The sequence below is a fragment of the Drosophila persimilis genome, unplaced genomic scaffold (assembly GCF_003286085.1).
Source record: "Drosophila persimilis strain 14011-0111.01,24,50 unplaced genomic scaffold, DperRS2 tig00000000-arrow-pilon, whole genome shotgun sequence".
NCBI classification, from domain to species: Eukaryota; Metazoa; Arthropoda; class Insecta; order Diptera; family Drosophilidae; genus Drosophila; species Drosophila persimilis.
Window position 1 is genome coordinate 25,410,487 of NW_020825288.1, and position 27,257 is coordinate 25,437,743.

The 27,257-nt window shown below is 43.3% G+C and overlaps 7 protein-coding genes across 8 annotated transcripts; 3 read left to right on the plus strand and 4 right to left on the minus strand.

Moving 5' to 3' along the window:
• Positions 1–940: 940 nt before the first annotated feature.
• On the minus strand, positions 941–12,751 carry LOC6591965 (transcription factor mef2A). Its single transcript, XM_026984620.1, has 9 exons — positions 12,219–12,751; positions 9,474–10,122; positions 3,651–5,031; positions 3,211–3,564; positions 2,444–3,140; positions 2,029–2,392; positions 1,783–1,967; positions 1,605–1,717; positions 941–1,536 (listed from the first exon to the last, which is right to left on the minus strand). The coding sequence occupies exons 2-9, from the start codon at positions 9,845–9,847 to the stop codon at positions 1,351–1,353; spliced, it is 3,654 nt and encodes a 1,217-aa protein (XP_026840421.1). The 5' UTR covers positions 9,848–10,122; positions 12,219–12,751; the 3' UTR covers positions 941–1,350.
• On the plus strand, positions 12,538–17,317 carry LOC6592013. Its single transcript, XM_002017472.2, has 3 exons — positions 12,538–12,593; positions 16,768–17,085; positions 17,144–17,317. The coding sequence occupies exons 1-3, from the start codon at positions 12,552–12,554 to the stop codon at positions 17,315–17,317; spliced, it is 534 nt and encodes a 177-aa protein (XP_002017508.2). The 5' UTR covers positions 12,538–12,551.
• A 2,132-nt stretch (positions 17,318–19,449) lies between these two features.
• On the plus strand, positions 19,450–20,030 carry LOC113567058. The gene is made up of 2 exons (XM_026994268.1): positions 19,450–19,812; positions 19,866–20,030. Exons 1-2 carry the CDS (start codon positions 19,450–19,452, stop codon positions 20,028–20,030), a joined length of 528 nt encoding a protein of 175 aa, XP_026850069.1.
• Positions 20,031–20,573: 543 nt separating this feature from the next.
• On the minus strand, positions 20,574–21,648 carry LOC6592014 (aquaporin-2). Its single transcript, XM_002017473.2, has 2 exons — positions 21,018–21,648; positions 20,574–20,948 (listed from the first exon to the last, which is right to left on the minus strand). The coding sequence occupies exons 1-2, from the start codon at positions 21,546–21,548 to the stop codon at positions 20,742–20,744; spliced, it is 738 nt and encodes a 245-aa protein (XP_002017509.1). The 5' UTR covers positions 21,549–21,648; the 3' UTR covers positions 20,574–20,741.
• Positions 21,649–21,850: 202 nt separating this feature from the next.
• LOC6592015 (protein unc-45 homolog B) lies at positions 21,851–25,142 on the minus strand. 2 transcript variants are annotated; one of them, XM_026995063.1, is made up of 3 exons: positions 25,012–25,142; positions 23,645–24,934; positions 21,851–23,585 (listed from the first exon to the last, which is right to left on the minus strand). In XM_026995063.1, exons 2-3 carry the CDS (start codon positions 24,918–24,920, stop codon positions 22,021–22,023), a joined length of 2,841 nt encoding a protein of 946 aa, XP_026850864.1. In that variant the 5' UTR covers positions 24,921–24,934; positions 25,012–25,142; the 3' UTR covers positions 21,851–22,020. The 2 variants fall into 2 exon arrangements, with proteins under 2 accessions (XP_026850864.1, XP_002017510.1); XM_002017474.2 differs by having other exon boundaries at positions 23,645–25,142.
• A 181-nt stretch (positions 25,143–25,323) lies between these two features.
• LOC6592016 (dnaJ homolog subfamily C member 30) lies at positions 25,324–26,128 on the plus strand. Its single transcript, XM_002017475.2, has one exon. It carries the CDS (start codon positions 25,364–25,366, stop codon positions 26,054–26,056), a length of 693 nt encoding a protein of 230 aa, XP_002017511.1. The 5' UTR covers positions 25,324–25,363; the 3' UTR covers positions 26,057–26,128.
• On the minus strand, positions 26,126–27,196 carry LOC6592017 (probable 18S rRNA (guanine-N(7))-methyltransferase). Its single transcript, XM_002017476.2, has 4 exons — positions 27,121–27,196; positions 27,027–27,064; positions 26,402–26,967; positions 26,126–26,345 (listed from the first exon to the last, which is right to left on the minus strand). The coding sequence occupies exons 1-4, from the start codon at positions 27,157–27,159 to the stop codon at positions 26,155–26,157; spliced, it is 834 nt and encodes a 277-aa protein (XP_002017512.1). The 5' UTR covers positions 27,160–27,196; the 3' UTR covers positions 26,126–26,154.
• Positions 27,197–27,257: the final 61 nt, after the last annotated feature.

Sequence of the window (27,257 nt, forward strand, 5' to 3'; positions counted from 1 at the left end):
GTGTGTGTGTGTGTATCTATATGTATAGTATATTTGCTGAAACGTTTGTGTCGTCGTCGCTCATCTGGTTTAGTCGATTTTAAAGATTGCTTATATGTTTCAAGGTTAGTTGCTTCCATTTTTAGTTACTTATATTCTCAAACAGTATAAACAAAAATATATATATGTATATGTATTTTTGTAAGGATATTTTCCATTTTTGTTTGTTTTTTTTTTTTGCTTAGTGCAAGAAGAAGAACTTCTTCAGTGGGTTCAGTTCGTACAATAAGTATAAAATGCAATGCACTATATATTGTATATGCTTTTTTGTATGTACTCGTATGTAAGGTAAGGGTAAATATTTTGATAAAAACTAAAAACGATAACTATAATTATACATACATACATACATAAGGTAGTGTATGGAGAGGAAGCAGCAAATATGCAAGCCAGACTCGAAAGCAAAAACCTAAATCCAAGTTACAAATACAAATACAAATACAAATATATATATTCCATTTTACGTAAATATTTATGTATATTGTATATATGTAGAGAGTTATCAATATGTATGTGTGTGGACAGCAACAATTCAAGATACACCATTTACGATTTAGGTTCAGGCCTTCCAATGTCCTATAAAGCTCCGGTGCTGTTAATCACCGGAGTTCAAAATATTTCATCGCACTTGATGGACATTGAGAAACCAGTCCTCATTAAGTATAGTATATCTTTATGAATATATTTAAGTTTGTGTTGTGATTTAGCAGTTATAATGAATTAAAGTGGAAAACAGTAGCATTTGCTGATCTCTCAAGTCTTAAAGGGAAAAGAAATATCTATTGAATTAATTTTTCCAAATACAGATACATTTTGTTTGTGCAGATACCCTAGTACATTTAGCCTGCTCTTTGCCTACACACACACCCCTATGCTATATTAGATACTTAAATAGTTGAAATCTTGGTGGTATGCATATGGGCTTTATTCATAATTGGGTTTACCATTACTCACATACAAACTAACGTCTACGAGAAGCTATTGAAGAGGTGGCGCGTGGGCGAGGCATAGAACGGGAGACGTGACTGAAAGAGCTGAGGGAAGCGACAGTTGGTTTGGCAGTTGGTTTCGTTGCGCGTTACATCAATTAAAGGCGGGTGTGTGGCTCCTCCACCCACTCCCACTCCCACTCCTCCCCGTCCATTCCTCGCCGCGTTGGAGAGCCAAAGCCGGAGTAGGAGCCGCAGCAGGGGCTGATGGCGAATGCATTTGGAATACGATTACGGGTATGGGCATGCGTATGCATATGCGTAAGGGTATGGGTATGGATATTGGCATTGGCATTGGAACACCAGGCCCTTGGACAAGGCCCTAAGCTGCTTGGCTCTGCTGAGGATTGGCTGTAGCGGCTGTTGCCGAACCGGGATTGCTGCCAGCAGGAGTGCTGCCTATCGACGATCCTCCATTGGCAGTGGCCTGAGTTTGCTGCTGCTGCTGATCAGCGCCATCAAAGTAATCCGAGGCGTTGCCACGGCAAATGGGGCAAGTGCGATTGGACTGGAGGATGCGATCAAGCCAATTAGTTAGTTGATATCTGTGTTCTCAGGTTGCAATTTCGGACTCACCCTTAACCATTTGTCCACACACTTGGCATGGAACTCGTGGGAGCAGGGCAGGACACGCAGAAGCTGCTTCAGCTCGAAGTCGCACATGCAGACCACACAAGATGTTTGATCACCTGCCAGAAAAATATACAATTGCTGAGGGTTTCCCCTAGATTCACTATACAACATGCACACTTACCATTGTGCACTTCCGGGTTGTATTTGTAGCTGGGCAGCTGATCGATCTCGTTGCGGGTGAGACCGCGTGGCTTGGCCTCGCCCAGGCGCTCGGCCAGACTGAGCAGCGCCTCGTAGTTCTCCGTCTCGTTGGTGTCCCCGGAGCTCAGATCGTGTTGGTTGTATGGCGACAGCGGGAACATGGCCCTGAAAGAGACATCAGTCAGAATTAGTGATTTAAGCTTCGTTGGTGCCGGCGTAAACCTACAGGAAGTTAAGCAAGAAGCCCGGATTGATGATACCGGCCGTTGTCTGGATTTGCACGGGCGCCTGATGGGCGGCCAGTGATTGCGGCGGCAGAACATGCCGGTGTCCATGGTTGGCGGGCCAGAAGCGCGGTATGCGCCGATGGGGCGGGAATGTACGACGCTCCGATGAGATGATGACATGCTGCGGTCCAGCCGACATCTGCGACAGTTGCCCAGCGGCAGCGGCCGCCGCCGCCGTGGAATGTAAGTGGTGAGTGGCTGCCGCCGCTGCAGCCCCGCTAATAGGTGTGATGTGAATTCCGGGCGGCAGCTGGTGTGGATGGGGATGGCCGTGGGCGTGGGCGTGGGGGTGGGCATGCGGTCCTGGGGCTGGTCCGGCGCCTGCTGCATGGTGCCCGTCCATGTGGTGGGCACCTGGCGGGTCAATGGGAGTCAAGTTGGCTACGGCAATGGCGGCTACATCTCGCTGCTGCTGCTGAGCCGTGAGCGTGGCCTGGGCCAGCATGTGCTGGGCAGCAGCCGCAGCGGCGGCCATCTGCGTGGGCGTCGGCACCTGGGTCACCTGCATGGGCGCGGCGGCGGCCAGGCCGGGTGGGGCCGCGGGGAACGGCTGCGTGTATACACCGTGGAGGTGGCATGGGGCCAGTCGGGCCTGTGCTGGCATCGGGTAGGTGCAGAAGGAGGCCCAGAAGGGCTCCTGGCGCAAGGCCAGACTAACAGGCACCTGGTTTAGATTGAGGTCGACCATCAACGAGGCGGACGGCGGCGCCGGCGCATAGCCCACCGTCTGCTGGTGGCTGGGCGGCTGTGGCGGTGCCTGCACCTGCTGCAGTATAGTCCCAACCGAGCTGCTCGAAGGTCCTCCGCCGCCTGCATTGCCGCCCGGCATCGCTCCATTGCCGCCCAGCTCCCAAGGGGAGCGCTGCGAATGCGTCGGCTGCTGCTGCTGGGCCGAATAGTGCTGCGGCTGATGCTGGTGGTGGTGCAGCTGGTGGTAGCTAGGCGGTTGCTGCTGCGTCTGGTGGATCTGCTGGGCGTATTGCTGCTGGCCCGTGGAGGTGGCCACATCCCGCAGCCGCGGGCGACGAAGTGGAGGACTTCCCTGCTGCATCTGGAAAGGATAACCAAATACTTTAGTCAGTTTATGATTATTATAAATGGGATCTCTGCAGCAAAAAGACCTGAGCAAGAAGGCATCGGTGCGGGGGCTGTGCACCGCCCTGCGGTCGACCCGAGATCCGGCGACGCTTGCGCGAGGGACTGTCCGAGTTGAGGCCCACGGGTCCGTTGTTGAGCGACAGCGTTGAGCCCGATAGCCCAGAGCCAGAAGGCATTTCACCCATTAGACCCGGACCACCTGTTGATGTAGATGCACCGTTATTGTTGTTGTTGTTTCCGTAGCCATTCCCCATATGCTGATAATGGGATCCGTTTCGACCGTAGCCACTGCCTGGGCCGCCGCCATTGCGCATAAAGTTATACGAGGATCCATCGGCTCGATGGTCGGGACCACCTTGATCCTGATTGCCAAAGTGCTGGGATGGGATTGAGACGGGATGCGAAATTATTAATCGACCACTGCTGGAGAAGTGTATGGGGCGGGGGGAGGGGGTGTACCCACGTTATTATTATTATTCAGATTCCTGTCATTGTAGTTGCGCTGGTGGTGGCCGGGATTGTTGTGACTGTTCATGGATGCGGATGCATTGTTCAGATGATTATCGGGCATGTGGCGACGGTTGTGGTTGTGTCCATTGTCCCTCGACAGTGCTGGACACACGCCTCCGCCGCGACGATAGTTCATGTAATCGGGTGGTCCGTTCACATTACCGTTAGCGCTACCGTTGCCGTTGCCGTTTCCGTTTCCGTTGCTGTTACCAATACCGTTATTACTGTTACTGTTGATGTTGATTCCGTTGCCATTGCCGCCGCGATTGTTGTAGCCGCGCTGGTGGTGACTGTGACTGGGTCCCGAGGAGGAGCCCTGTCCTTGGTTGTGGCTATTGGTGGGTGCGGATGCAATATTAATTTGATGTTGTTGTTGAGGCAGCATTGACGACGAGGACGACCCATAAGGAATTATATCGGTACAAGAATTTACATTCACAACATCAGTAGGATTACTATTTGTTGTTTGTGGATTGGTTGAATTGAAAGTTGTTGCGTTTGTTGAATTTGAATTCGAATTCGTTCGTGTTAGCGGGAGGGATTGGCGATTAGTCTGTTGCTGTGGTTGTGGCTGATTGTGGTGTGGATTGTGGTGGCTCTGATGTGGGCTTTGCTGATGATATTGATGTGGATGTGGATGTGGATGGGGGTGTGGATGGGTATGAGGAAGATTCTGATTCTGGTTCTGGTTCTGACTACGAATGGGGACGAAATGATTAAGGCTGCTATGGCCATGGTTGCCATGATCGTTGGGACGTGGATGTGGATGTGGATGGGGACTTGTAGGACTGCTGGCAAAGGACACTACGAGAGGTGAGTGGCGTTGATTGGGTGGCGGGGGCGAAGGGTCCGATACTGGACCAACTGTGAGACACAAGCGGGCGGGATTCAGTCGGACCACGGACACGGACATGGAGCCGTATGTGTGGGTTTGTGCCCCGCTACTGTGGCAAATGTCGAAGTAGTTGCTATAGTTATTCGGATTTAGATTGAGATCAGGAATCGGTTGATGGTGGCTTCGACTGCTGTGGTGGTTCTCTTGTGTGCCTCTCGAGCTGATGATTTGGTTAGTATTGCTACTTCCGTTTGGTGAGTATGTTGAGTACGCGTTTAATGGGGGGCGGTAGCTGTTATACTGAGGTGGGGCAGAGTTATTATGCGGATGCGGATGCGGAGGCGGGTGGGGCTGGGGCTGGGACTGAGACTGAGATTGAGGGTGCTGGTGATGAGTGGTGGTTGTGTGACCTTGACTGTGGACGCTGTGGTGGTGATGATGATGCGCTTTGCTATTGTTATAAATACAAGTTCCGCTAGAATTACTTGTTTGTACATCGCTGGATTTTCGATTTAGGTTTGCAGTTGCGTTTAGATAATATGTAATACATAAATTACGTATATAGAGAGTATAATATTCGGTTTACGAGATACAGTTGAAAATGGTTCAATCAAATCAATGCAGTAGCAGTGTGTGGTAGTATAAACACAACCCATATATAGTTATTTTGTATGCATATACATGTACAGGTAGTAGGTAGTAGTAGTAGTAGTAGTAGTAGTAGTAGTGTATATATGCAGAGTGGTAGCCACACACATATACGTTATTTATATAGTTTTTATTTTGCAGTATTTTTCGGTTTTGTTTTGGTTTTTTTTTTTTTTTATATGAAGAAGAAAGAAAAACGAAAAGATAAAAATAATATATATGTAAATGGCAAAATGCAATAATTAGATTATTAGTTTAATATAGATATATATATATATAATATCAATATGTACACACACATAAATATACGAGGTATAGCGGCAATGCGTGCATATGCAGACGAGTCTACACGGCGGAGTAATACTAGTAATGGTAAAGTGGGATCTAGAGTCTGTCTATATATTTATGTATATTATATTTATTCCCGATATGCATATGTGCATTATCAAATTGCCGATATATCCTGCATATGCACGCATCTCTACTACACACACCATATGCATTTTTAGTATAAAACAAATACGTACGTACTAATTTGTTTTCACATCGTTTGCTTTTCTATTTGTCTTTTGGTTGAATGTTTGGTTTTGAATGCATTTTAGATGGAAATTTGGTTAGTTTGCTATTTTATTTATTTATTTGTTTCTGCTTTTTTTGAATGCACACTACGCTTTTACCAAAACGGAAATCAAAACAACAAAATGCCAATTGCATTGCACACTCTTCCGTACTATTCAAATCGAACCGAACGGAACGGAGCGGAATGGAATGGAACGGAACGCAGCCGAACAGAATTGAACGTAACGTTGTAACGGCAACCCGAACGTAAGACAACGTAAGGCCTCTCGCACTAGCTAAACACGAGAGAGAAATGTTGGATACGTACATACGAGTATATATGTATATAGTTTTTTTTTCAGAGAGAGGTATATATATATATATATGTATATATATATATGGAGAAATAAGAGATATAGACAGAGAGAGAGAGAGAGAGAGAGTGCTGGTCATGCTCCAAAACTATACAAAAGAGAAACGCAAAACGTAAATAAACTGGTACAAAAAGAACTCGTATATATGTATGTAATTTACTGTAAGCTCGAGCTTTTTCAGCCGTGTGCGCCGCAGAGGTGGATGGATGTCCGCAGCCTTACGAGTACGTGTGTAGACGTAAGCACAACCGTAACCGTAACCGTAACGTAACCGCATGCGAATGCAAAGCTTTGACAAATACTTAGCGGGGTGAGAACAGATCCGAGTGATCGGCTAAACAAAATGTAATTATGTATATATTTATGTATACCTACGAGTATATACATACATACGTATACGGCACACAGCAAGAGAGATAAAGATAGAGAGAGAGAGAGAGAGGTGGGCCGAGGACAGGGGGGCGGGCGTGGGCGTGGGCGTTGGCGTTGGCGTGTCTAAGCGCCAAACATAATCGTGTCAACGGCAACACTTACGGACTAGATGCAAAAGCTGCAATTGCAACTGGCTATAAACCAAAGAACAACTGAGTAGAATGACAAATCAAATACAGAGTAGTACTGGATAAACAGAGTGTGACAAAGACCATACTACAATGCTTTACTGTACTTTATGTTACACACACACACACACACACACGCACACGCACTGACACTGACACACACGTATACGTATACAAACAGTAGAAGAGTAGAAGATTAGAAGAGAGATAATTGTTGTGGAAATAAAAATGGTGGAAGGTGGAAGGACAGGGAAGGAAGGGAAGAAACGAACGCATGTTTGCACTATTGTAAGAGCACGAGTACTATTTAAAAAAGAGTTATTAGATTTATCTGGTACGAGTATTGGTACAAGGTTTGGTAATTTGTTGGTTTGCACTGTTTAGGTTTAATTAAATTATTTCATTTGGTTTTGGAAGTTCTATTGGGTACATTTAAACTGTTGGTTAAACATTCTAAGCCGCAGTGTGCAAAATGCAAATAAATAAGTAAAACATTAAGCTGAGTTTGTTGATCATTTTGGCAAGATACGAGTATGTATGTAGAACCGACTCGGAGCGGATGGACTAGACTGGACTGGACCTACTGCAGGTAAGCAAATTACATCAATCAATCCATCAATATAGTATGTACTTAGCTATCAATCAAGAAACTCAACTAAAATGCATATCATTCATAAAATGTTGAATTGAAAAAAATTACAACTATTTACGGTACGGTTTGGATAAAGAGGAAATTTTGTAACTAAATTCATACTTGGCTTGCACTTTTTCACGCTTGCATTTCATATAGGTAGTATATTTAATTTTTTTTATCATCGCATTATGCTTGTTAATTTTGTTTCGACTGGTTGGTTGATTCTTGTTGCTGGATAGTTTTAACGTACAGCATGGAACTTGAAGCAAAACTATGCGCAAAACGAAAATAATATTAACCAAATCATAGGTATGTAACGATAATAGATATGTAACAGAATCTCGTTGGGTTCAAGTGGCCTATTGTCTGGCTTTGGGACTGGGAATGGGACTGGGACTGGACTGCGGGTAATTTTAGATGGAACTCTTGGGCTCCATGAGTACATGGCTATTTTGTATGAACGGAGTCAAATTTGAGTGTTTCCATAAAAGGTGAGGGCACAAATCTTTTGATAGCCATATTGGGAATAACTTTTGCGTGAGAGTCCAACATGGTAGGCGAACCGTGGAGGTCCATCAGAAACCCCTGAGGGATCCAATAAGAGAAGATTGCAATTACTATTATTTAGAACGAACAAATCCTAATGCTGATATATATATATATATATATGTATATTCAATTAGGTGGGTCAATATCCCCCACTTTTCGGTGATGCATGAAAAGCACTTACACTTACATATGGCTACGCGCTTTCCACTAGACGTTCTTCTTCACGTTTCCACAACCAATACTCGTTAAATAGAATAACTTAACATTAACAGATGTATTCTACGGACGAGGCTGTCAACTAGTGTGAACAAAGCGAACATCTTATAGCGGTAGAGTGATTAAGGTAACAGCTGCCTGAACAAGACAGTCAGTGTGAAAGAAGGAAAGGATTTCGATGGCGATTAAGGCAAGCCCCCTCCTCGCGGGAGGCACACTTGGCCGTCAAGGATGCTGATGTCTTGGATGGGCAGGAGAAATAGTGAACAGAGAGAGGTAGAGAGAGAGAGGGAGATCATGCTGGTAAGTACTTATGTATGAAAGTCCGTCAAGCGCGCTTTACTTAAACTCAAGAAGCTTGTTGTAGAAAGAAACGACTACGAAACTGAAGAGAAAGTTCTACAAAATACGTTTTGGTCGCCATTTTCAAGTGCTTTTCATGCATTTTCTTGGGGAGATCTTTTTTTTTTTGGTATACGAAACATTGAACGTTCTTTAAATGGTTAAATTCGAAATAAAGAGTTTCTGATTCTGTTATTACGATATCGTCTACGGAATTTCACACGTTTCAAATGCTTGTATTGGAGTAGAAGCGGTTAGAGAATGTACATACGATTACATTTATTTAAGTAGAAATAAAAAAAAAAACTTTTCTTGCTGTGGTGTATGGTCGATCGTGTGTGGGGGTCGGGTTGTTGGTAGGGGTAGGAATGTTCATATGTATATGGTATGTGGTATGTGATGTGAATGCAGAGATAGATACAACGATAATTAGTAATCATGGTAATTGGGTTTAAGTGGATTAAATGTGCCAATCTCGACGAAGAACAAAACACAAAATGTACAGTACGCAAGAGAACGTAAGAGAGTTACAAATGATCAAGAAGTAACAGTAACGGTATTCATTATTTTATGTGGCGCCACCTTTGATGGCGATGCAAGCTTTATTATTTAGTGCTTCGAAAATTCAACGGTTAGGACCAATTAAATGTTTGGTTTGATTCAATTCAATTCAATTCAATTAAATTTGATTTGATTTTTACTACACGCGACATTAATTACAAAATTCTCCCTTTAGCCTAAAAGCGATTTTCGATTCGGTTTCATTTTAGGTGTGGTTGGTTACGAAGTAGATAGATAGAGATAGAAAGTAGATAAACTGTTCTAGTCGTGGGGAGCGTGGTGGGAGAACGGAACGAGTTACAAGGACATGTTTGGTTATTTATGGCAGATCGAGGCATCGAGGATGGGGCATGGGGATCGAGGGGATCGTGGGGGTTCTCGGGAGCGGAGGGGGTTATTTCAAATTCGCTTTTATGTCACTTAAAGCTAACATAAATTCGACCGATCATTGGGATCGAATCGAGTACAAGATCTAACGCAAGCGGCTCTCGGCTCTTACCAATTTGGGTTTCGGCCGTCGATTGCATCTTTGTTATTGTTGGCATTGTTGTTGCTGTTGTTGTTGTTGTTTCCGCCGGATTCATTGCCACGCCCCATCACATTGACATTGCACCAGGGACTGTGACCCGGCATTAGGCTGTTGCCAGTTGACCGCTGCTGTTGCAGCTGCTGAAGCTGCTGCTGCGACTGTTGCTGGGGGTGCGGATGGAGATGTGGATGCGGATGCGGCGAGTAGAGAATGCGGCCACCGCCGCGATGCGACCGTGCCGAGGAGGAGTTGCGGGAGAAGGGCCGCCGACTGCTGCCCCCATGATTGTTATTGTTGTTGTTATTGTTGTTCCCGTTGCCACCATTGGCATTGGAGTTGAGCATGACGCTGCGCTGCTCTCAGAGCTTCTGGCTCCTCGACAGATAGTTCCCTCCTCCTGTTGTGCGACGCCTGCGATGGAGTCCGAGTCCGAGTCCGAGTCGACCTGACCTATTCCCCACTTACTTGTACTTGTATGCGCTGCGCCGCGTCTGAATCTGCTTCTGCTTCTGTTTCTGTTGTTGTTGTTGCTGCTGCTGCTGCTGCTGTGGCAGCTCTTGTTCTTACTGTTTTTCGACTTGTACTTGTACCACTCTTGTTTTTGCTATATTAACGCAGCCTGTGGGGGTGTAGAAGAAAAGAGGAAACCGCTTTTACAGTCAGCTGAGCTCTAACATTTACTATTTGGTGTTTGGTTTATTTGATTGTACGAGTATTTGCTTATTTGCTTATGTAGGAAGGTGGTAATCTAAGCCGGACCCGCGCTCCAGAACAGAAAGCAAACAACCAACAAGCCAACATGCTCAATAACAAAACATTTATGGTTCTCTAGTAGGCAAAATACTTACTTACATATGTATGTATATGTATGTACGTGGGTAAGGATAATAAAATATATAGTATATGTGTGTTTGTATATGTTTGTTTTTATGTGTGGCTATATGTAAATATTCGTTGTAATCGTAATAAATAAAACAGCAACAATTTTCAGTTTCGTTCAACAGTGTAGCTTTAATATATTGTCAATTATATGATATGAACTGAGATGAGATACGTGCGTGGTTAGTCTTTCAACTAAAGGTATACGAGGTCGGACTAAGAGACAATTCGGTCCTAGGCAAGAAAACGACACCTTTTCTAGTGTGTAGCTAGTGTAGTAAAATTTTTCCAAAAATAGCCAAGCCGATCCTTGGGATCGAGTCGAGTACGCTTTTGGTAGGTGACACGATAGACGGCTTTTACAAGTTCTTGTGGAAAATGCTTCTGTCCGACTCAGTGGATCTGGTGCCCAATATTTAATGGCTCTCTTATAAGTTTTAAAATTTGGCAATCTCGTGTTTTGGCGTATGCACATTCCAGTAATCAGTCGAATCTTCTACACGACAAAGCAGACATGGTAATATGAGTCCAGAAAATAATATTCTAACTTTTTACTAGGTCTCTCAATGCACATCATAAGAACAGGAAGACATTTTTGTTAAATTTGTATTCTCGAGACAATATTTGTACAGATGTTCAGCTTCCAAAGGCATGATTGACTACGAGTAAACCTAATCAAGCGTTCAAATTCGAAATGCTCGTAGCTCGTACTTTTTGTTGTACTTTGTTTCAATGTGTTTTCTTGCTTGGATCAAAATCTCTTCAGTCCGTCTCCGCATGTAGATACATACGTATATACGATATATATATATATGAAGATACAGTACGATATATAGTTAACAGTTAAACATATGTGTGTGTAAGTGTGAGTAAAGTAAAGTCCTCCTTCTGAAAGTGTGATAAGCAAGAACAACAAATTGTACACTTTCAGCGATTCCAGTTTTTGAGTTGTTAAACACGATAACCTATCGTTAAGCGCTGCCCCTCCCCTCATACATCAGACATACGAGTATATACATACATAAGATATTTATCTCTATGGGTGTGGACGTTGTGTGCTTAACATAAATGTGTAAACTGAACATAAACAATATTAGTTGTGATTGGGGAGTGGAAAGGGGGATTGGGGATTTGTTGGTTTGGTTTCCTTCGAGGAATACGGGAACATGGGAATATGGATGGATGGGTGTGAGGGGTGGAGAGGGCAGGATGACTGATTACAAACTTATCACTTATCGCTTTGTGGGCGGGGGGCAGTTAGTACAATTAAAAGATTCCAGTTGAGAGAGCGACAGATAAGAGAGTTACACTTAACGTACATGTGTTTGCGCTGTGTTTTGGGGTGTGTGTTGGTTGGGGATATGTGCTCTATAAGTAGGTAATATACTATTTAAATACTACGCGCAAAGAAGGAAACGAACATGTGCAAAGTAAAACAAACAGTGTGACAGAGTTGTGTAGTTATATTGTAAATATTATATATGGATGGGGGGGTTAGATCGTATTGGAACCATTTAAAAGGAACGTACATGTGGACGAATACAAATAATTACAAGATGGCTATTCCAAAATGGTACATGTTTAAAATATTTTGTTCTTGGTACTTAATCTTTTTTTCTCTTGTATTCTACAGGATGGCTAAATGGAAACTGCAAGCCCCTTTTCAAATATTAATGAATGCAAGAAAATCACGCTTATAGTAGTACACAAGAGTATGGCACACTGTTTCTGCTGGTTTGAAAATGATAGCAGTTTTAATCGGGTTGCAATTCCATTAGGCCAAGCTTTATGCTTCTAATTCAGTGTGTTTTAAAAATGTACAAAAAACAAGCTTACAAACTAAAGCCGTTCTGTCGCCAGTTGCAGTAGACGGTTGATAGATTGGTTGTTGGTTGATTTTTCGATTGGTTTTGGTTTTGTTTTCGTAGGCAGTACGAGGACTATTCGTTTACATATATAAGTTGGCTAGTCAGCTTGAGCTTTGGGTTGAGTTGAGTTGAGTAGAGGTTGAGGTTGAGGTTGAGGTGTGTGCAGTTTTTTTTTTCAGTTTGCAGTTTGCATTTGCAATTGCGCTTTGCGGTAGTTGGTCAGTGAGATTGAATACAGATACAGCAATGACAATGTCAACGGCAACGACAACGGCAATGGCGGTCTTATGTGGTACATAGTATGTATTTAGTATACATTTCGGTTTTAGTTGTTGATATTTCAGTATCGGTTTGTTTTTACATGTGGATATACGAGTCAAAGAAACACTTGATGATCGGAAGTCATTGAGAGACGTGTGTGTTAAAGAAGCGGGAGCACGTCTGGCCACGGCCGTTAAAAATGCAAATTTACCACCAAAACCAGCAATAAAATATTGTATGTATGCTAAAAACAAAGAAAATAAAAGTAAAAGAAAACATTTGCTATTACATTCGGTTGAGAAACTAATTACTGGGATTTTAATTTTGGACTATTATTCTTTTAGTTTTGTTAGCATTACAGTATGTACGAGTATATGTAGGATAATATTCAAATATATTGACTATAAATATTGTATAAGCCTTGTTTTTAATTGCGGCCAATGAGTAGCGAATGCCAATGTTATGTAAATTAGATGTAAGAAATTAGGCAGGGCAGGCAATAAGTATATTGTACAAATACTGGTCTATTATAGCGATTATGGTTGTAATTGTGGTTCAATTCGTGTGACTTGAGGGAGGTCAATCCACCGGACTCGGAGGAGAGGCGAGGAGAACTAGAAGTGCGTGCGACTGGAGCTAGGGGTACTCAAGTGCTTGGGGCAGGGTCGGATCGGTCTCGGCTGGACGACACTCTACACAAAACGACAAAGTGCCCCCCCCTCTTAAAATAAAAACAATAAATTATAAAAATATATACATACACACAGACAAAGTATTCCAGAGTCCGGACCGACCCCACCAACGCACACACACACACACACACTAACAAAGCTTTCACAGACGGACGAGAGCAAGAGCAGCTGGAGAGCGACGAGAAATCCAGAGAGCACACACACAAAGAAAGTAAGAGAGAGGTGTGCACTGGTATGCGTCGTTTCTTGTTGTTGCTATTGCGTAGTCATGGCAGTCAACGGCTCTTTTTCTTCGTTACACACATTCGATTATATGAATGTGAATATGTATACTATAAAAGCTCGCTGGCTGGTTTTTGGCAATTACAATAGCGTTTCAAAATACGATGATGGGGCAAATTGTGTCTGTGTATATCCAATATGCTGTACACATGCATATGTATATGCATGTATAGCATATATGTTAATATTGGCCCCCCATCAAAACATGTTCATAACTACACTTTACACTCTCGCACACACACTTATACTTGGGCCAGGCCACTGCTAAATTTTTCATGGGGCCAGAAAATAAATATTATTACACACCAGACGCTAGCGAAACTAATACCAGCCCGAGCCCTCTCTGAACGCAGACAAAGATGTATGTAAATGCTTCTCTCTTCTGGCTATGGCTCTGAGTATAGATATGGATGGAAAATCGAAACTCTGTGTCCAAAGTGCTCCCCCCGCAGCAGAGTACGTACAAAATCAACACAAGTTCACACAAACACACACACACACACACACACACACACACAAAAGTGAACTCACAATGACAACCACTTCGTCACCAGCAGATAAAAAAGCTGTCACTAAACAATTGCGTTTTATGTAATTTCACTACATACATACTTTAGCAAAGGAGCACAATTTATATTATGTATATTACTTTTATTTTTATTTATTTTATTTATATTATATTTTCTTTATTTTTGGGAGTTTACCTTTTTATGTATGCTGCAGTGTGACTGCGGATTTATCGTTAAAATATACCGTCCGACCCTCAGAAATATGCCAAAAAATACCGTCTCATTTAAAAAATATACTGTAAATATACTGGCGAAGTCAAGTTCTGTTATACATATTCCTCGTTTTTGATATTCCGTACTATATTACAAGCTATCCTGATCTCTCAGCCCTGCCCACATAATTTCCTCCGATTAATGAATCAATTTTCTACTTGGCCGGTTTGTTTTGAATACGGCGATTGCTGTTTTTGCTCCTCAACAACAATATAGCGTCTCGTATGATGAAAGAACTTAGCCCACTTAAGCCCCCTCTATTAAAATAGCTCAGCTGCTTGAGGTAAATGGCGGAATATATTAACGATTGCAAATTCATGCCATCTTTCCTCTGAATTTAAAAAAAAAACCACTATATCTTTCTCCTGCACTGCGCTAACGTTATTATATTTTCATTATTTTCGGTGGATAATTGAAGTACCTCCTTGGCTTATAATAGGTTAATCGTTTTCCGTCAAGGATTGGAAACCATATTGCTCAATTTTGATGTTCCGTCGAATTTTATTAGCTATTTAGAACATTTAGCCATGCCCACATAGTTTCACATGATTGATGAATCATTTTTCTACTTAACTGGTTTATTCTTAATACTTTCTTTTACTTGATTTAGTCTAAAAAAGGTTTTAGCGAAGAATATCTAACAAATAAATTGCTCAATTTTGATATTCCGTTGAATAATGCTGACTAATTAAAAGCTTTAGCAATGCCCTCATAATTTTAGGCCATTGATGAATACATTTTCTACAAGATTGGCTATTTTTAAGTACTCCAATTTATTGTATTTTGACTGCAGCAAGGTTTAAACAATAAAGGTCAGGTAAGTGAGTATGGAATGTCACGTCAACCGGAGTTTGGGCATAGGTATGCTCTATTTGGTTAATATAATATGAAGAAACTGTTTTAAAACGTAATTAATAAATAAATTATCTCAAATTGATGCAATGCAATGATCATGCAAATGATTAGGGTATATGGAGTGTAGGGACATTGTTGAGCTGAAAAAGGACATTGTGGCGAGAAAAAATCGCATCAGAGGAAATCCCAAAAGATTTCCACCAAACTTAAGCGCCAAATGGAAATTGTTTGAAAGTGAATGAGCGAAAAGGATTTAAATGCAATCAATTGGAATAAATGATACACGTAAGTACGATTTTGTGAGCGAATACTCAAAAAATCTGCGTATACCCTTACTTCTTAAATATACCTTTGAAAAAAATAGATTGATGATTATCCTACTTAAGCCCACTCTATTTAAACAATTCAACAACTTTAGCTAAATGACGGAAAATTTAGCTGATTGTAAATACTTCTTGAAGATTCATGCCATCTTTTCTCTGAACTTAAAAAGACCACGATATCTTCCACCTGAACTGCGCTAAAAATATTAATTAAATTTTAATTATTTTCGTTGGAGTATTAAAATACCCCCTTGGTATTGGATTGGAAACCATATCCCTCCATTTTGATATTCGGTTTAATATTAATGGAAAGCTAGAACTCACAGAACTTAACATATACATAACTTTGTCCGATTGATGAATTGAATCAATTTTTTCCACAAGATGGTTAGTTTTAAGGATTATCTTTTATAGGATTTTATATAAATTATGGTTTAAGCCAAAAAGTTCAGCACTAATAACACGATTTGAGAGAGCGATGTACATACACTACTGGACCAAAATTTGTTATTGAATAGCTCGAATTTTGTAAATGTATGGATGCATATTGTTTATTTTTCGAAAGGTAACAGTCTTGCCAAATAATTATATCAAGAATTAAAGTGGGGAACCGTCTTTATTAAATTCTATGCTAACATTTTTTCTGAATGGCCATTTTTGGTCTGGTCAAAATAATAAGTACACTGGTGTAATTTTCAAGTTTTAAAGGATTTGATAAGGATTTGGTCAAAGGCTTATCGGCTTTAATTGACTTCTTGCATATTCAAGTACATGAGACTTACAAAAAAAATAGGCGGTAAATCTTTTTGATAATGATGAAGATGTATACAAAGACCCAAAGGCAATTCGATTAAAATATTTTACCAAATAATGAGTCAATCTTATATCGTATAAAATTACTTTTCTTGTGAAAATCACTGTATATGAAGTGTATGTAAATTACAAGATTACATATGTACATATGTATATGCATATTTACATATACTTATACTGGCTGGCAATTCTATACAATTTTCAGGTTCCAATATGTGGAGGATCTACTGCAGATCAATTCGAAATGGCTTCATTTATAATTGCAAATAAATTACATAAGAAACATATAGGTAGTATACATAAATTAGTGATTCTGTCATGCGGAAATCCACTGGGCACTCGATTAGGCATTGGGTAATTGGTACAGCATTACCATGTGGTCCAAGCTGCTTTTCAGTGCTCTCTTCGGAATTTTCCTAGCCGCCAACTTTGAAGTTAATGTAAATATCCTATCTTCAGGAGGACTTATACTATCGTAAATTAGCAAACATTGCTCAAATACTCCACAGGATGCTGTGCTCTTTAGGTTCACGAACTTCGTCTGCAAGAGCTACAATACATCCGCGTTTGTGTTCAATAACTGTCGCCTGAAGGCCGTCAGTCGGGAAAGGGTGCTCCTCAATATGAATGGGACGATACTACATTCGGTAAATAATGTATCGCTTCATGCCAAGATTTTTAAAAAAGCAAACGGCTTCCAGCCGTGGGTTCTGGAAGGATCCGTCGATGCGTGCCGATTTTTGCGAAAGACCTATAATCCGTTTATGCGTATAGTCTACAATCTTTTCAAGGAATTTTCCAATATCAACCACACATGTCCGTTAGTGGTAAGTGATATTTAAATAGTCTTGGATGCAAATCTGTGTTAAGTCTGACCCCCCACAGGGTCCACAAATTGTGAAGGATTTCTATCTAAAGCCCGAACTACTGCGACTGCCCTTTCCAACCGGAGATTATATGTTGTCGATGCAGTGGTTTTTTTATAATAGACCCCAATTCGATACTAATGTTAGTTTTGCCTATGTGGAGGATCTACTGGTACAAAAGAAGGAAAACTAATTCAATATATTTTTAAAGTACAATAAAGAATTCATTTATTGTTGGATTAAAAGGCAACCATTATGACGCGAAATGGTGGAGAGATGGTTTCTACTTATGATTACACGAACATAATTGTAACCTATTGGCAGGATGTTGAATAGAGATTGCTGAGTAGGGTAGTTCGATATCACACATTCCTTTTATGCAAGGCCAATATGGCCTTCAGTTATCCGAATGGGATATAGAACCGGCGAGAGTTTGCTTATGAGGTTTGAAAATTCTCGAGAATCCGGAACGTTTTGTGGTTTAGAATATTGCGTCATTGGGATTCAATTCGCTTATCGATTATCGTTCGATTATTAGCAATGCAGTCCAAGCTAATATTCTGTGTTCTATTCGGAATACTTCTAACATCTATGTACATTCGATTTCAATGAAACAGTTCCTGAATTATTCACTCATGTCCGTACTTGGTAAGATATTGGAAAACTTTCTAGGTCAAAATGATTTAAAGTGTAATTTACAGGGCCTACAAATTGTCAAAAATTCCTATCTGAGACACGAACTGTAGCGTCTTCCCTTTCCAACTGGGGATTATTTGGTGACGATTCGTTTATTGTGTTATTGTGGCGGATAGTAAAGAATATATATAGTAAAAGGTGTGGGCATGCGATAGCGATAGCAAGAATTAGCGATTCAATACAGGGTCGGATTGGAGACGGCGGTCTGTCTTAGACAGTGTCAGATTGAAGGTCAATTAAGCAAAATGCGAGAAGTGAGATGAAGACTAAATTCAGACGGGCCAAATTGCTAATACAAGCTAGAGCGCGACAGATCGAGAGAAAGAAAGGCGCTAGAGAGATAAAGACTGGCTATACATACATATATACAAAAGCAGATGAAAATGTGATACAGTGGGCAGTAGACGAAAAATAATATGGTTTTACTCCACTAATCTCTGGAGTAGTGGCTAATGTTATGCTGCATAACCCAACAGTATTTGTAGAGAATCTTCTGAAGAGCTATAAGAGGAAAAACCATTACCTGTAACACTTCCCTAAGAATTGGATCCACAGACAAATATAAAAGAATCTAGGATTTAAATTTCAAGTAATTATCGTCCAGATTTGTCATGTACATATATGGTTATCCCTATTTTTTCCAACATAATTTATCGGCTAGTTCCGGTATTCAAGAACCATTGGAACTCAGATGCAGTCCAAGCTGATCCTCTGTGTTATTTTCGGAGTGTTCCTGGCCGCGAATTTCAATCTGAACGCAAGCAAATCTTTTAATATTATTCAAAATTATTTTAAAGCTACAAAAATTCTTTTTGAGATTCGACCTATTACGCCTTGAACGAAATTATTTTCTGTAAATGAGATACATCTCTTGTTCGAAGTTCTCCGGAAGTAATTTAAGCAAAATGAAACATGATCATCAACATTTTATTGACTCTTTCATGCGGGAAAAGATATTATTGTATGCCCAGTACTCCCAGAGGGTAGGGGTATATTAGATTTATGGATCGCGTTCCACAACCGCCGTTTTATGGACGTATTGAATCTAACCAAATACAATAAATAAAAAAAAAACAGAATATAAGCCATGAGTTTTCGAAGCTAGATTTGATACCTGTCTGTATTTTCGAAAGCGAAATCTACCCATTTCTAATATAGTCTATGGGCTGTTTAAAGAGTTTACGAATAATCACAAATGTCCATACGTCGAAAACTTAAACATCTCATATTTGTATTAAAGTGTCCACAGATTGTCAAAGAATTTTATGTACGGTCCAACAGGGGGTTTATTTATTGACGATTAAGTGGTACTGCGATAAGAAGCCACAATTTGATACGAACATTAGTTTTACATTCGTGGAGGATCCACTGAAGTGAATTTAGACAAAGAATGGATTGTGCAGAAGATCGGATATTCCTATAATTCTAGTTTATCAGTTTTAAATCAGTGTTTAAAGTAATTAAAGCAATTAAACTCATTCAAGCGGAAATGGACATAGAATAAAATAACACGTTGATGTCATTCCAAAGTTATTATTCCCCCAAGGCAGGAACGATGCGTTTTCAGCTGATTATCTGTGCTGTCATCGGATTATTCCTAGCATTCCGCATCACTATTAACGTAAATATATGTATAATACTAATCAAGTGGACAATAGTGAACCAAGTTTTCAGGATGCTGTCATCTTCAAGTTTACGAATGCCGTGTGTGAAAGTTACAACCAATCCTGGTTCGTGTTCCACAACTGTCGTCTGAAGGCTGTCAGTCGAAGCAAAGTGTTCTTCAATATGAATGGAACGATATTACATCCGGCCAACGATATTAAAATTCATATGCGGGTTTTTAAAAAGGCAAATGGCTACAAGCCATGGCTTTTCGATGTAACATGTGATGCCTGTCTGCATTTGCGAAAGCGAAATACCCCCTTCCTATCGATAGTCTATGGGCTCTTCAAACCATATACTAACATTAATCACACATGCCCCTACGTGGTAAGAGAATATGCGTATTTCTCAGCAGTACAACAGCTAAAACTCCAATACAGGGTCCACAGATTATTACAGACTTTTATCTAAGACCCGAGCTACTGCGCCTTCCCTTTCCAACGGGGGATTATATGTTGTCGATGCGGTGGATCTTCGATAAGAAGCTCCAGTTTGATACGAACATTAGTTTTACGTACGTAGAGGATCTAATCAAGAGCAAATAGTTGGAGTTTCCTCCTGATTCCTGAAAACCAACAGATCCCAACATATGTAAAACACTAATTAAATTTAACTTGCAAGCAATTATTGTGGCGATTTCTTAAATATATCTATGGTTATACGTGTTTTTTCGAATTATAGGTGAATGAAACGAAAGGGAAATAGCAACGGAAATTGGTGTCCAGTTTCGGTTAAATAAAATATGTTTGGCCAAGATCTATTGGGATGCAGTCCAAGCTGATCGCCCGCGTTTTTTCAGAGTTTACCTAACATTGAAGCAAGTCTTTCAATATTAATCCAAAATTATTTTAGAGCTACTACCTTTCTGGTCGATAAAGCCTATTTGTATTTTTATATATTACGTGCGTCCTACGTTTGTAATTCATAGTTCTCAGAGACTATTCGAGCTCCTGTCATATCACGCAAACACACATATCAGCCCCATCAAATCGCGAGAAATCCCACAAACTCATGAAATTAGATAGATTGATCATATCAACATGATTTATTTACAAATCATTTAAGAGCTTAAAAACTAACCACACACAATTAGTGGACAGAGAACCCAACAGCTACTTTTGATGTGGCGTTCCTTTCCACAACCCAGAGGATCCAGCATTCTATCGGTAATATTGAGTTGTAAGTATAGTTGGTATATAACTCGATTAGTAAACTTATGGGAAGGGAAACAGAAGAAAGCGGATAGTCTGTAAGTTCTAATATTGCCGGGTACGCTTCGGACGTCTTGAGGTCGTTTTCATAGGCTTAGCGTTAGAAGTAAGGGCATAGCGCCAAATAAATGGAACCAGAACAGCAGCCAGTGTCTGACCACCCAGTTGCGGATAAAATGTACCTCGATGGTCGTGAAACAGCAAAGGGATGAGTGTTTTGGCTGGGTTCATAGACGCTCCCGTCAGTTGGTTCTACGCTTGGCGGAAAGGAGGATTGGTCTGTTATTCTGAATCTGCTGTAAGGCTCCTCTTCTCCCTTACCCCAGCAAAACCACAAGCAGTCACTAAGAGTCCCATTCGAATTGGGGCCGAGTCGAGGCAGCTGCCATTCCTCACATCCCACTGAGCGCACCAGCCCAGGACAAGCACCGAAGTAAGGGTGAACTCAACGGCTAAAATTTGAAAGTCAGACAGGTCGGCCATCGGTTCTTGCAGACAGACAGCCGGGTAGCTCTGGTCTATGACATCCTTTGGCAGCATCGCCATCAGAAAGTAATAGCCGGCAAGGCCGCCGGCAAGCTGACAGGCCACATAGACCAGCATCATGTCGACGGCTATGTGGCCGAGAATGCAGCACGAAATCGAAACACTGGGATTGGTATGGGCACCCGAAACGCAGCCGAAAACATGCACCACTATCCCCACAGTCAGTCCGTATTGAAGGCTGCCAACCAAAAATCCAGTCTCCTCCGGAAAGGTCATCGCCGCTCCCATGCAGCCGACTATCATCAGAAGCGCCGTGGCGGCAAACTCACCCAGAGCCCGAGAGAAAGTCGTTCTATCCAGTATCATCGCGTCTCGATCGTGTAAGAAGTTGAAATTGCGTGTGAGAGACGAGTGAATTTCGACAAAAATGTAAGAGTCTTTTGAAGAAACTACTCTCAAACAAGACCCGATTGATATTTGACACCAAATTCACGGCCTGCCACATAACTCGAAGCTTAGTTCTAGCAACTAGTTCCCGGGTACACAAAAATTCAAACGTGACAAGAAACAAGTAAAAAAGAAAGAAAGACTGACTGCGACGAGTCCACAAGAGGTGTTCAAAGGATTGCTAAAATATTTCAGGTCAATTTAATAATAAATTCATACAATATTTAAAAAACACGTGATTAGAATTTAAAATAGGTTAAAGAAATAAATTAAGTCACGGGATGAAACAATGAGTAGCAGAATGCTTTTTAAGAATGAAGTGAAAACAGGGACAAAGGCACGGTAAGTGGAACCGAAATAGTATACGGTATACGGCAAAGAATAAATGAAATTATTCATCAAGAATTTCTGTAATTTTGGCACTCTCGGCAAACACGTCGGGAATTTCGGCATCATCGGATCGCTCAATAATGCGATATCTCTCCGCTGCGGCCAGGCACTGAATTGCCACCTCTCTGGCCTTGGCTCGCGACTCATCCGGTAACTGGCCGAGGCCGCTCAGCAACTCCATAATGTCTGTCTGGAAGAGCTTCTTGGCAGTCTCCTCGCCGGAATTGATCATATTGAGTATTATGACAATGCCCCGATGCTGAACCGCAGGGCTGGGATTGGCTATCAGTGTGTGGAGTACGTCCAGCCAGCTGGAAACTGCGAATATTTTCTCACAACACTTCTCCGAAACGGAAGTGAGCATGGCCAAGGCACCGGCACAGGCCATGGCTGTCTCCTCGTCCTCATCCTCGCAGAGAAGGGCCAGGAATTTGACGCGATCGTTTTCGCCCTCGAACATCTTGACCACGTCCCCGGACATCACCAGATTGCAAATGCATTGAGCAGCTGCTCGCGTCAGAAATACATGATCTTCCATCAGATAGAACTCGATCCTTGACACTCCCTGCTCCTTGACGATGCGCTGGCGGACGCTTTCGTTCATGTTGGCCAAATTGGTGAGAGCCATCAACGCCTCAAAGTTCTCCAGTGCCGTGCAGTCCTGATGCAGCAGATTCAACAACGGCCGAATGACATCGAGAGATCTTTGGCCGCTGAACGCTACCTCTGGGTTGATGGTTATACCGATTCTGGCGAGAGCCTGGCAGGCATGCCTCTTGCCCTTCTCTGTGCCCTCGAGGGCCATGCGCAGAAGCGCCTTGACGCCGCCATCCTGGACGACCTTTCCGCGCAGCTCCTGGAGTCCACAAACTGCATTCAGAACCCTGGCCATCAGCTCCTGCGAGTTGTGGCTCTCGGTTTTGGCCAGAGCACAGAGTGCGGTGGTGATGCCCTCGTTGGCCAGGATCGTGATACGCTTGTTTATGAAGTCCACATCGTCCAGCTCGTGCTCCTCGGGTATGTGTTGCTTCGCGAACTTGGCCAGCTCCACCATTTCAGGGACCATTTCCTGCTTCTCGTACGCATTGCACAGATTGACGAAGGTGGTGACCACTCCGTACAGACAGGACTGGTCTCCGCCGCGGGTCAGCTCCATCAGAGCGTGTATGGAGGCCTTGTCCTCGATCAGTTTCTCCTTGCATTCGGCATCGAGCGTGAGATAAGCCAGGCCATCGGCAGCCCAGCGTCGAATGTCCTTGTCCTTGCCGGGCTTGATCAGGAAACGGCGACAGGCTTCGGCCAGCTTGAGGGCTGCCCCATCGCCAAATGGCCGAATAGCCGCATCACCTCCACCGTAGCTGCCAAGCTTGCACAATCCCACAAGGGCGCGGACTCGGATGGCGTCATTTTTGGAGTGGTAGAGCCGCTTGAGTATGTCCACGCCATTCTCAGAAAGAGCCTTGGCCTTGTCCTTTTTGGAGGAGGCGGCTATCAGACACTCGCATGCCACACGCTGCTGCAGCTCATCTTCTGTGGTGGCCATGGCCAAAATCATCTGCAGAATGCCTACGAAAAGATTAGGAATCAGTTAAGTTCAATAAACACACCCCACCCTGTAGACTCACCCTCTCTGGCGATAATTTGGTTGCCAACATCCAAGGGGCCGCTCAGCAAAGCAGTTATAGTCACGATGACGCGCACCTTGGACTCCATGTCGGGCGACAGCAGCTTGTCTTTGATGAACTCGTCGATCTGCTCCACGAAACGTAACTTGGCCTCGTCATAGTACATGTTCTCATAGACCCTGGCCAGACAGACCGACGCAATTGTTGATGAGGACGAGGTTATCTCCATGGCACTCTCGTACTTATAGTCCTCCAACTCGGAGCACACCTCCAGGAGGCGGCACAGGCCGCGAATCTCCACCAGACGCTCGGCCCATTCTAGGGCCGCGTAGTGAATGTTTCTGGTGAGCAACTCTATGACGGCATCCCGAGCAGCGCCAGAAATTGTGCGATCCGTGATGCTGTATACCAGGCAGGTAAGCAGAGTATCGATCTCTCGATTGTTTTTCGAGCAGAGCTCCTTGTCCGGCTTGGAGTCCGCCTTGTTCTTCAGCCCGGAAAGGGCGTTGATGATGGTCTGAAGACAGTACTGGGCCGTGGCCACGCACTCCTCGTGCTTCTGGTCGAGGACACGCATAAACCAGGGCACACCCAGCTCCGTGAGCACTCCCTTGGTTCGCTCGACGCTGTTCTCGCAGAGGGCGGCCACCACGTACACCATATTTATGTAGATCTCCTGATCCTTCTCCACTTTGGCCAGAGTGGCCACCTTGGCCACACAGTGCTCTTTGTAGAGCAGCTCAGCGCCGGTGGACTCCTTGGCGAGAACCACCAGGTTGTTGGCAGCCGAGCGTCGCTTTTCCAGGGGCGAGGAAAGGTCGAAGGTGAGATCCATCATATTCTTAACCTTGGTCGAGAGTTTGGCATTGCGGGCCACTCGCTCCTGAACAATCACATGCAATCTCTGAAGAACTGGCTGCACCGTTTTGTTGCCCGGATCTGCCTTGAACAGAGCCGTGGCATCGCGGTACGCCTCCTCGTACTTCTCCAGCGATTCGTAGGCCTGGGCGCGCCTGAACAGAGCCTTTGGGTCGTTGGGAACCAACTTGAGTGACTCTGTGCAATCATCGACGGCCTTCTCGAACTTTTCCAGCTTCAGGTAGGCAGCTGCGCGGTTCTTGTAGAACACCGGCAGTTCTTTGTGGGTGGCACCCAGCTTGATGGCGTTGCTGTAGTGCTTCACTGCCTCGTCCCACTGGGAGCCCTTAAAAGCCTCGTTACCCTTGTCTTTGTGGCTGCCGGCCGAGGCATCGTCGTTGCTGATGGTGTTTGTCATGGTTACACAATTTTCTGAATAAAAGGATCTGATTGTACAGAAAATTTCTTTCCTATAGAGATGATCACTAGTGAATCACGATTTCTCGTACCTTCTGGCCTAAATTTCAATTTCAATAGCCAGAAACTTCTCGATCACTCACACTGCGAGACACACACACAGATACAGACAGGCTAGAGGGAAAATCAAGCACGCTTTGAAGAAAATTTCAACCAAATGGTGCTTTGCTATGCGGCGTGTCTATATATAAATAAATTCAAAAAATCAAAAACCAAAATAGTTGCAACAGGGTGACATTCGCCGTAGGCCGGCGACACAGCTGTTTGACAGTCAGCTTGGGGCGCAGACAGCTATCGAGATTTCAAGTTCAATCAGCTGATTTGTTTTGCATTATTTCTGTGATGTAACAAACGAGAAAAGCATATAAACAAAAGCATAAAGCCATGTTTCAGCATGGCCCACTATTATGGCGACAACTCTCACGCAATCTCCACACATCCTTCAGCTCACTACAACTGAACTACTACGATGCCCTCGGCATTGGAAAGAAGTGCACTCAAAATGAAATCAAGGCCGCCTATTACAAGCTATCGATGCTCTATCATCCGGATAGGAATCAGGGGAGCGACAGCGCAGCCAAGAAGTTTCGCGACATCAATCAGGCCTACGAGGTCCTGGGTAACTACCGTTTGCGTCGACTTTACGACAAGGGCATTGTTCATACAGCCGGAGCACAATATGCGCAGGATATACACGATGAGCCCGAGCCCGTGGAGGATGACCCTGAGACAAAATTTTACAAGTCCCGCTTTCAGAAGTCCAAAGTAGCCGATTCCGAGGGCCGGACGCCCATCTACGATTTCGACGAATGGTCGAGAAATCACTACGGAAAGTCGTTCGATCGCCGCCAGGCAGCACAGGCTAAGTACGATCGTTTAAAGACCCAAAAGGAGACTAGCAAAACCTCCACCCAGACGGATGTTGTAATGCTGGCCTTCATTTTTGGCGGCGTCGCCGTTTACCTTATGTTTCTTTCTGAGAGTTCCTACGATACTCCAAAGCAAAAAGCCCAAGAGCGGCACCGGCGGGAATTGGAGGGGCTACCAACCACCTCTACCGCGGGGGAGAAACCATAGTAATACTCTCTAGTCCACAGTGTATATACCGCTAAGCTTAAATGTTTAAATAAATATGCAAATTGTATATAAGACTCGCGTGAGCTGGTTCTCTTTAATCAAAATCGTCCAGTGCGTTTGCGTGCCGTGTATTTTGTGTCCGGACGGGTCTCCAAGCCCTGGCGACGTCTCCGCTCCTTCTTGGCCAATATCCAGTCTCGTGATTTCTTCGGAGCCTTGCCGCGCGCCTCGCGACAGGCATCGCGCTTCTTTATGTAGTTTACACGACGCTCCTCCTCCGGTGAGGCACCTGCAACAGGCGAAGCTCAAAGCTTGTTTCTTTTTTGTTGCATGCCAGATACTTACCCAACGCCTTCGGCAGCTCCGCCGCTCCACCCGTCATCAGTACCAAGTAGTATTTCTTAGCCTTGGCAGAATTTGGATAGTCCACAACCAATCCGCCGTAGAAGCCGGCCTTCATGGCCTGTGATGTGACCATTTCAATCTGATCGGAATTCTCCGGATAAAACTGAAAAACGGCTCGGGCCGTACGCGTGAGGCAGGAGAAGAGTGTGCTAAAGAACTTGTGCAAACGTTTGTGTGGATTGTGGTAGGTTTTGTCGGCATTGCACAGCCACTGGAGAGCCGAAATTGAGATGGCGCCATCGAAAGTACCCGGCTTAAAGGGCATTCCCTCGCCCATGTCACCCAGTATAACATCACCGGCCACCTCCCTCTCGACGGCAATGTCTAGCATTGACTTGGATATGTCTATACCGATCCACATATGATCGCTGTCCTCCAGGACGCTGCCCGACAGACCAGAGCCACAGCCAATGTCCAGAATCAAGCGGGATTCATCGTCGTCGGGAAAAGCCAGCAGTTCCAGTGCACGCTCGGCCATTTCAACTTGAATTTCAATGATGCGAGTGCTGCAGTAATCCAAAATGAATTAATATTATTCGTTCTGCAATCAACGCAAGCAACTTACTTTGTTGAATACTTCTTTGCCTCATTTTCGTTGTAGAACTTTAAGGGGGAGAAAAAACGTTAGCGGCTGATTTGATTGCCTTTTAGTTGCTCACAATTTCTGGCGGTGCTGAGTGCTCAGGTCTTCTGGCCATTATGGATTCCGTTCAATGTTATTTTCTAGACCAAACAAAATTAATACACGTGCTATAAATCGACTAAACTAAACAGCTGGTCGTTGACAATCACAGGG

Coding starts and splice junctions, on each gene's coding strand:
- LOC6591965 (XM_026984620.1), bottom strand. CDS start 9,847: ATGCTCAACTCCAATGCCAATGGTGGCAACGGGAACAACAATAACAAC. Junction 3,141..3,210: donor ACCGATGCCTTCTTGCTCAG/GTCTTTTTGCTG, acceptor TATCCTTTCCAG/ATGCAGCAGGGAAGTCCTCC. Junction 1,968..2,028: donor GGCTTCTTGCTTAACTTCCT/GTAGGTTTACGC, acceptor TGTCTCTTTCAG/GGCCATGTTCCCGCTGTCGC.
- LOC6592013 (XM_002017472.2), top strand. CDS start 12,552: ATGTATTTAGTATACATTTCGGTTTTAGTTGTTGATATTTCA. Junction 12,594..16,767: donor TTTTAGTTGTTGATATTTCA/GTATCGGTTTGT, acceptor AATACTCCACAG/GATGCTGTGCTCTTTAGGTT. Junction 17,086..17,143: donor ACCACACATGTCCGTTAGTG/GTAAGTGATATT, acceptor GACCCCCCACAG/GGTCCACAAATTGTGAAGGA.
- LOC113567058 (XM_026994268.1), top strand. CDS start 19,450: ATGTATAATACTAATCAAGTGGACAATAGTGAACCAAGTTTTCAGGAT. Junction 19,813..19,865: donor ATCACACATGCCCCTACGTG/GTAAGAGAATAT, acceptor ACTCCAATACAG/GGTCCACAGATTATTACAGA.
- LOC6592014 (XM_002017473.2), bottom strand. CDS start 21,548: ATGATACTGGATAGAACGACTTTCTCTCGGGCTCTGGGTGAGTTTGCC. Junction 20,949..21,017: donor CTGCTTGTGGTTTTGCTGGG/GTAAGGGAGAAG, acceptor CGCCAAGCGTAG/AACCAACTGACGGGAGCGTC.
- LOC6592015 (XM_026995063.1), bottom strand. CDS start 24,920: ATGACAAACACCATCAGCAACGACGATGCCTCGGCCGGCAGCCACAAA. Junction 23,586..23,644: donor CCAAATTATCGCCAGAGAGG/GTGAGTCTACAG, acceptor ATCTTTTCGTAG/GCATTCTGCAGATGATTTTG.
- LOC6592016 (XM_002017475.2), top strand. CDS start 25,364: ATGTTTCAGCATGGCCCACTATTATGGCGACAACTCTCACGCAATCTC.
- LOC6592017 (XM_002017476.2), bottom strand. CDS start 27,159: ATGGCCAGAAGACCTGAGCACTCAGCACCGCCAGAAATT. Junction 27,065..27,120: donor ACTCAGCACCGCCAGAAATT/GTGAGCAACTAA, acceptor TCCCCCTTAAAG/TTCTACAACGAAAATGAGGC. Junction 26,968..27,026: donor GCAAAGAAGTATTCAACAAA/GTAAGTTGCTTG, acceptor GGATTACTGCAG/CACTCGCATCATTGAAATTC.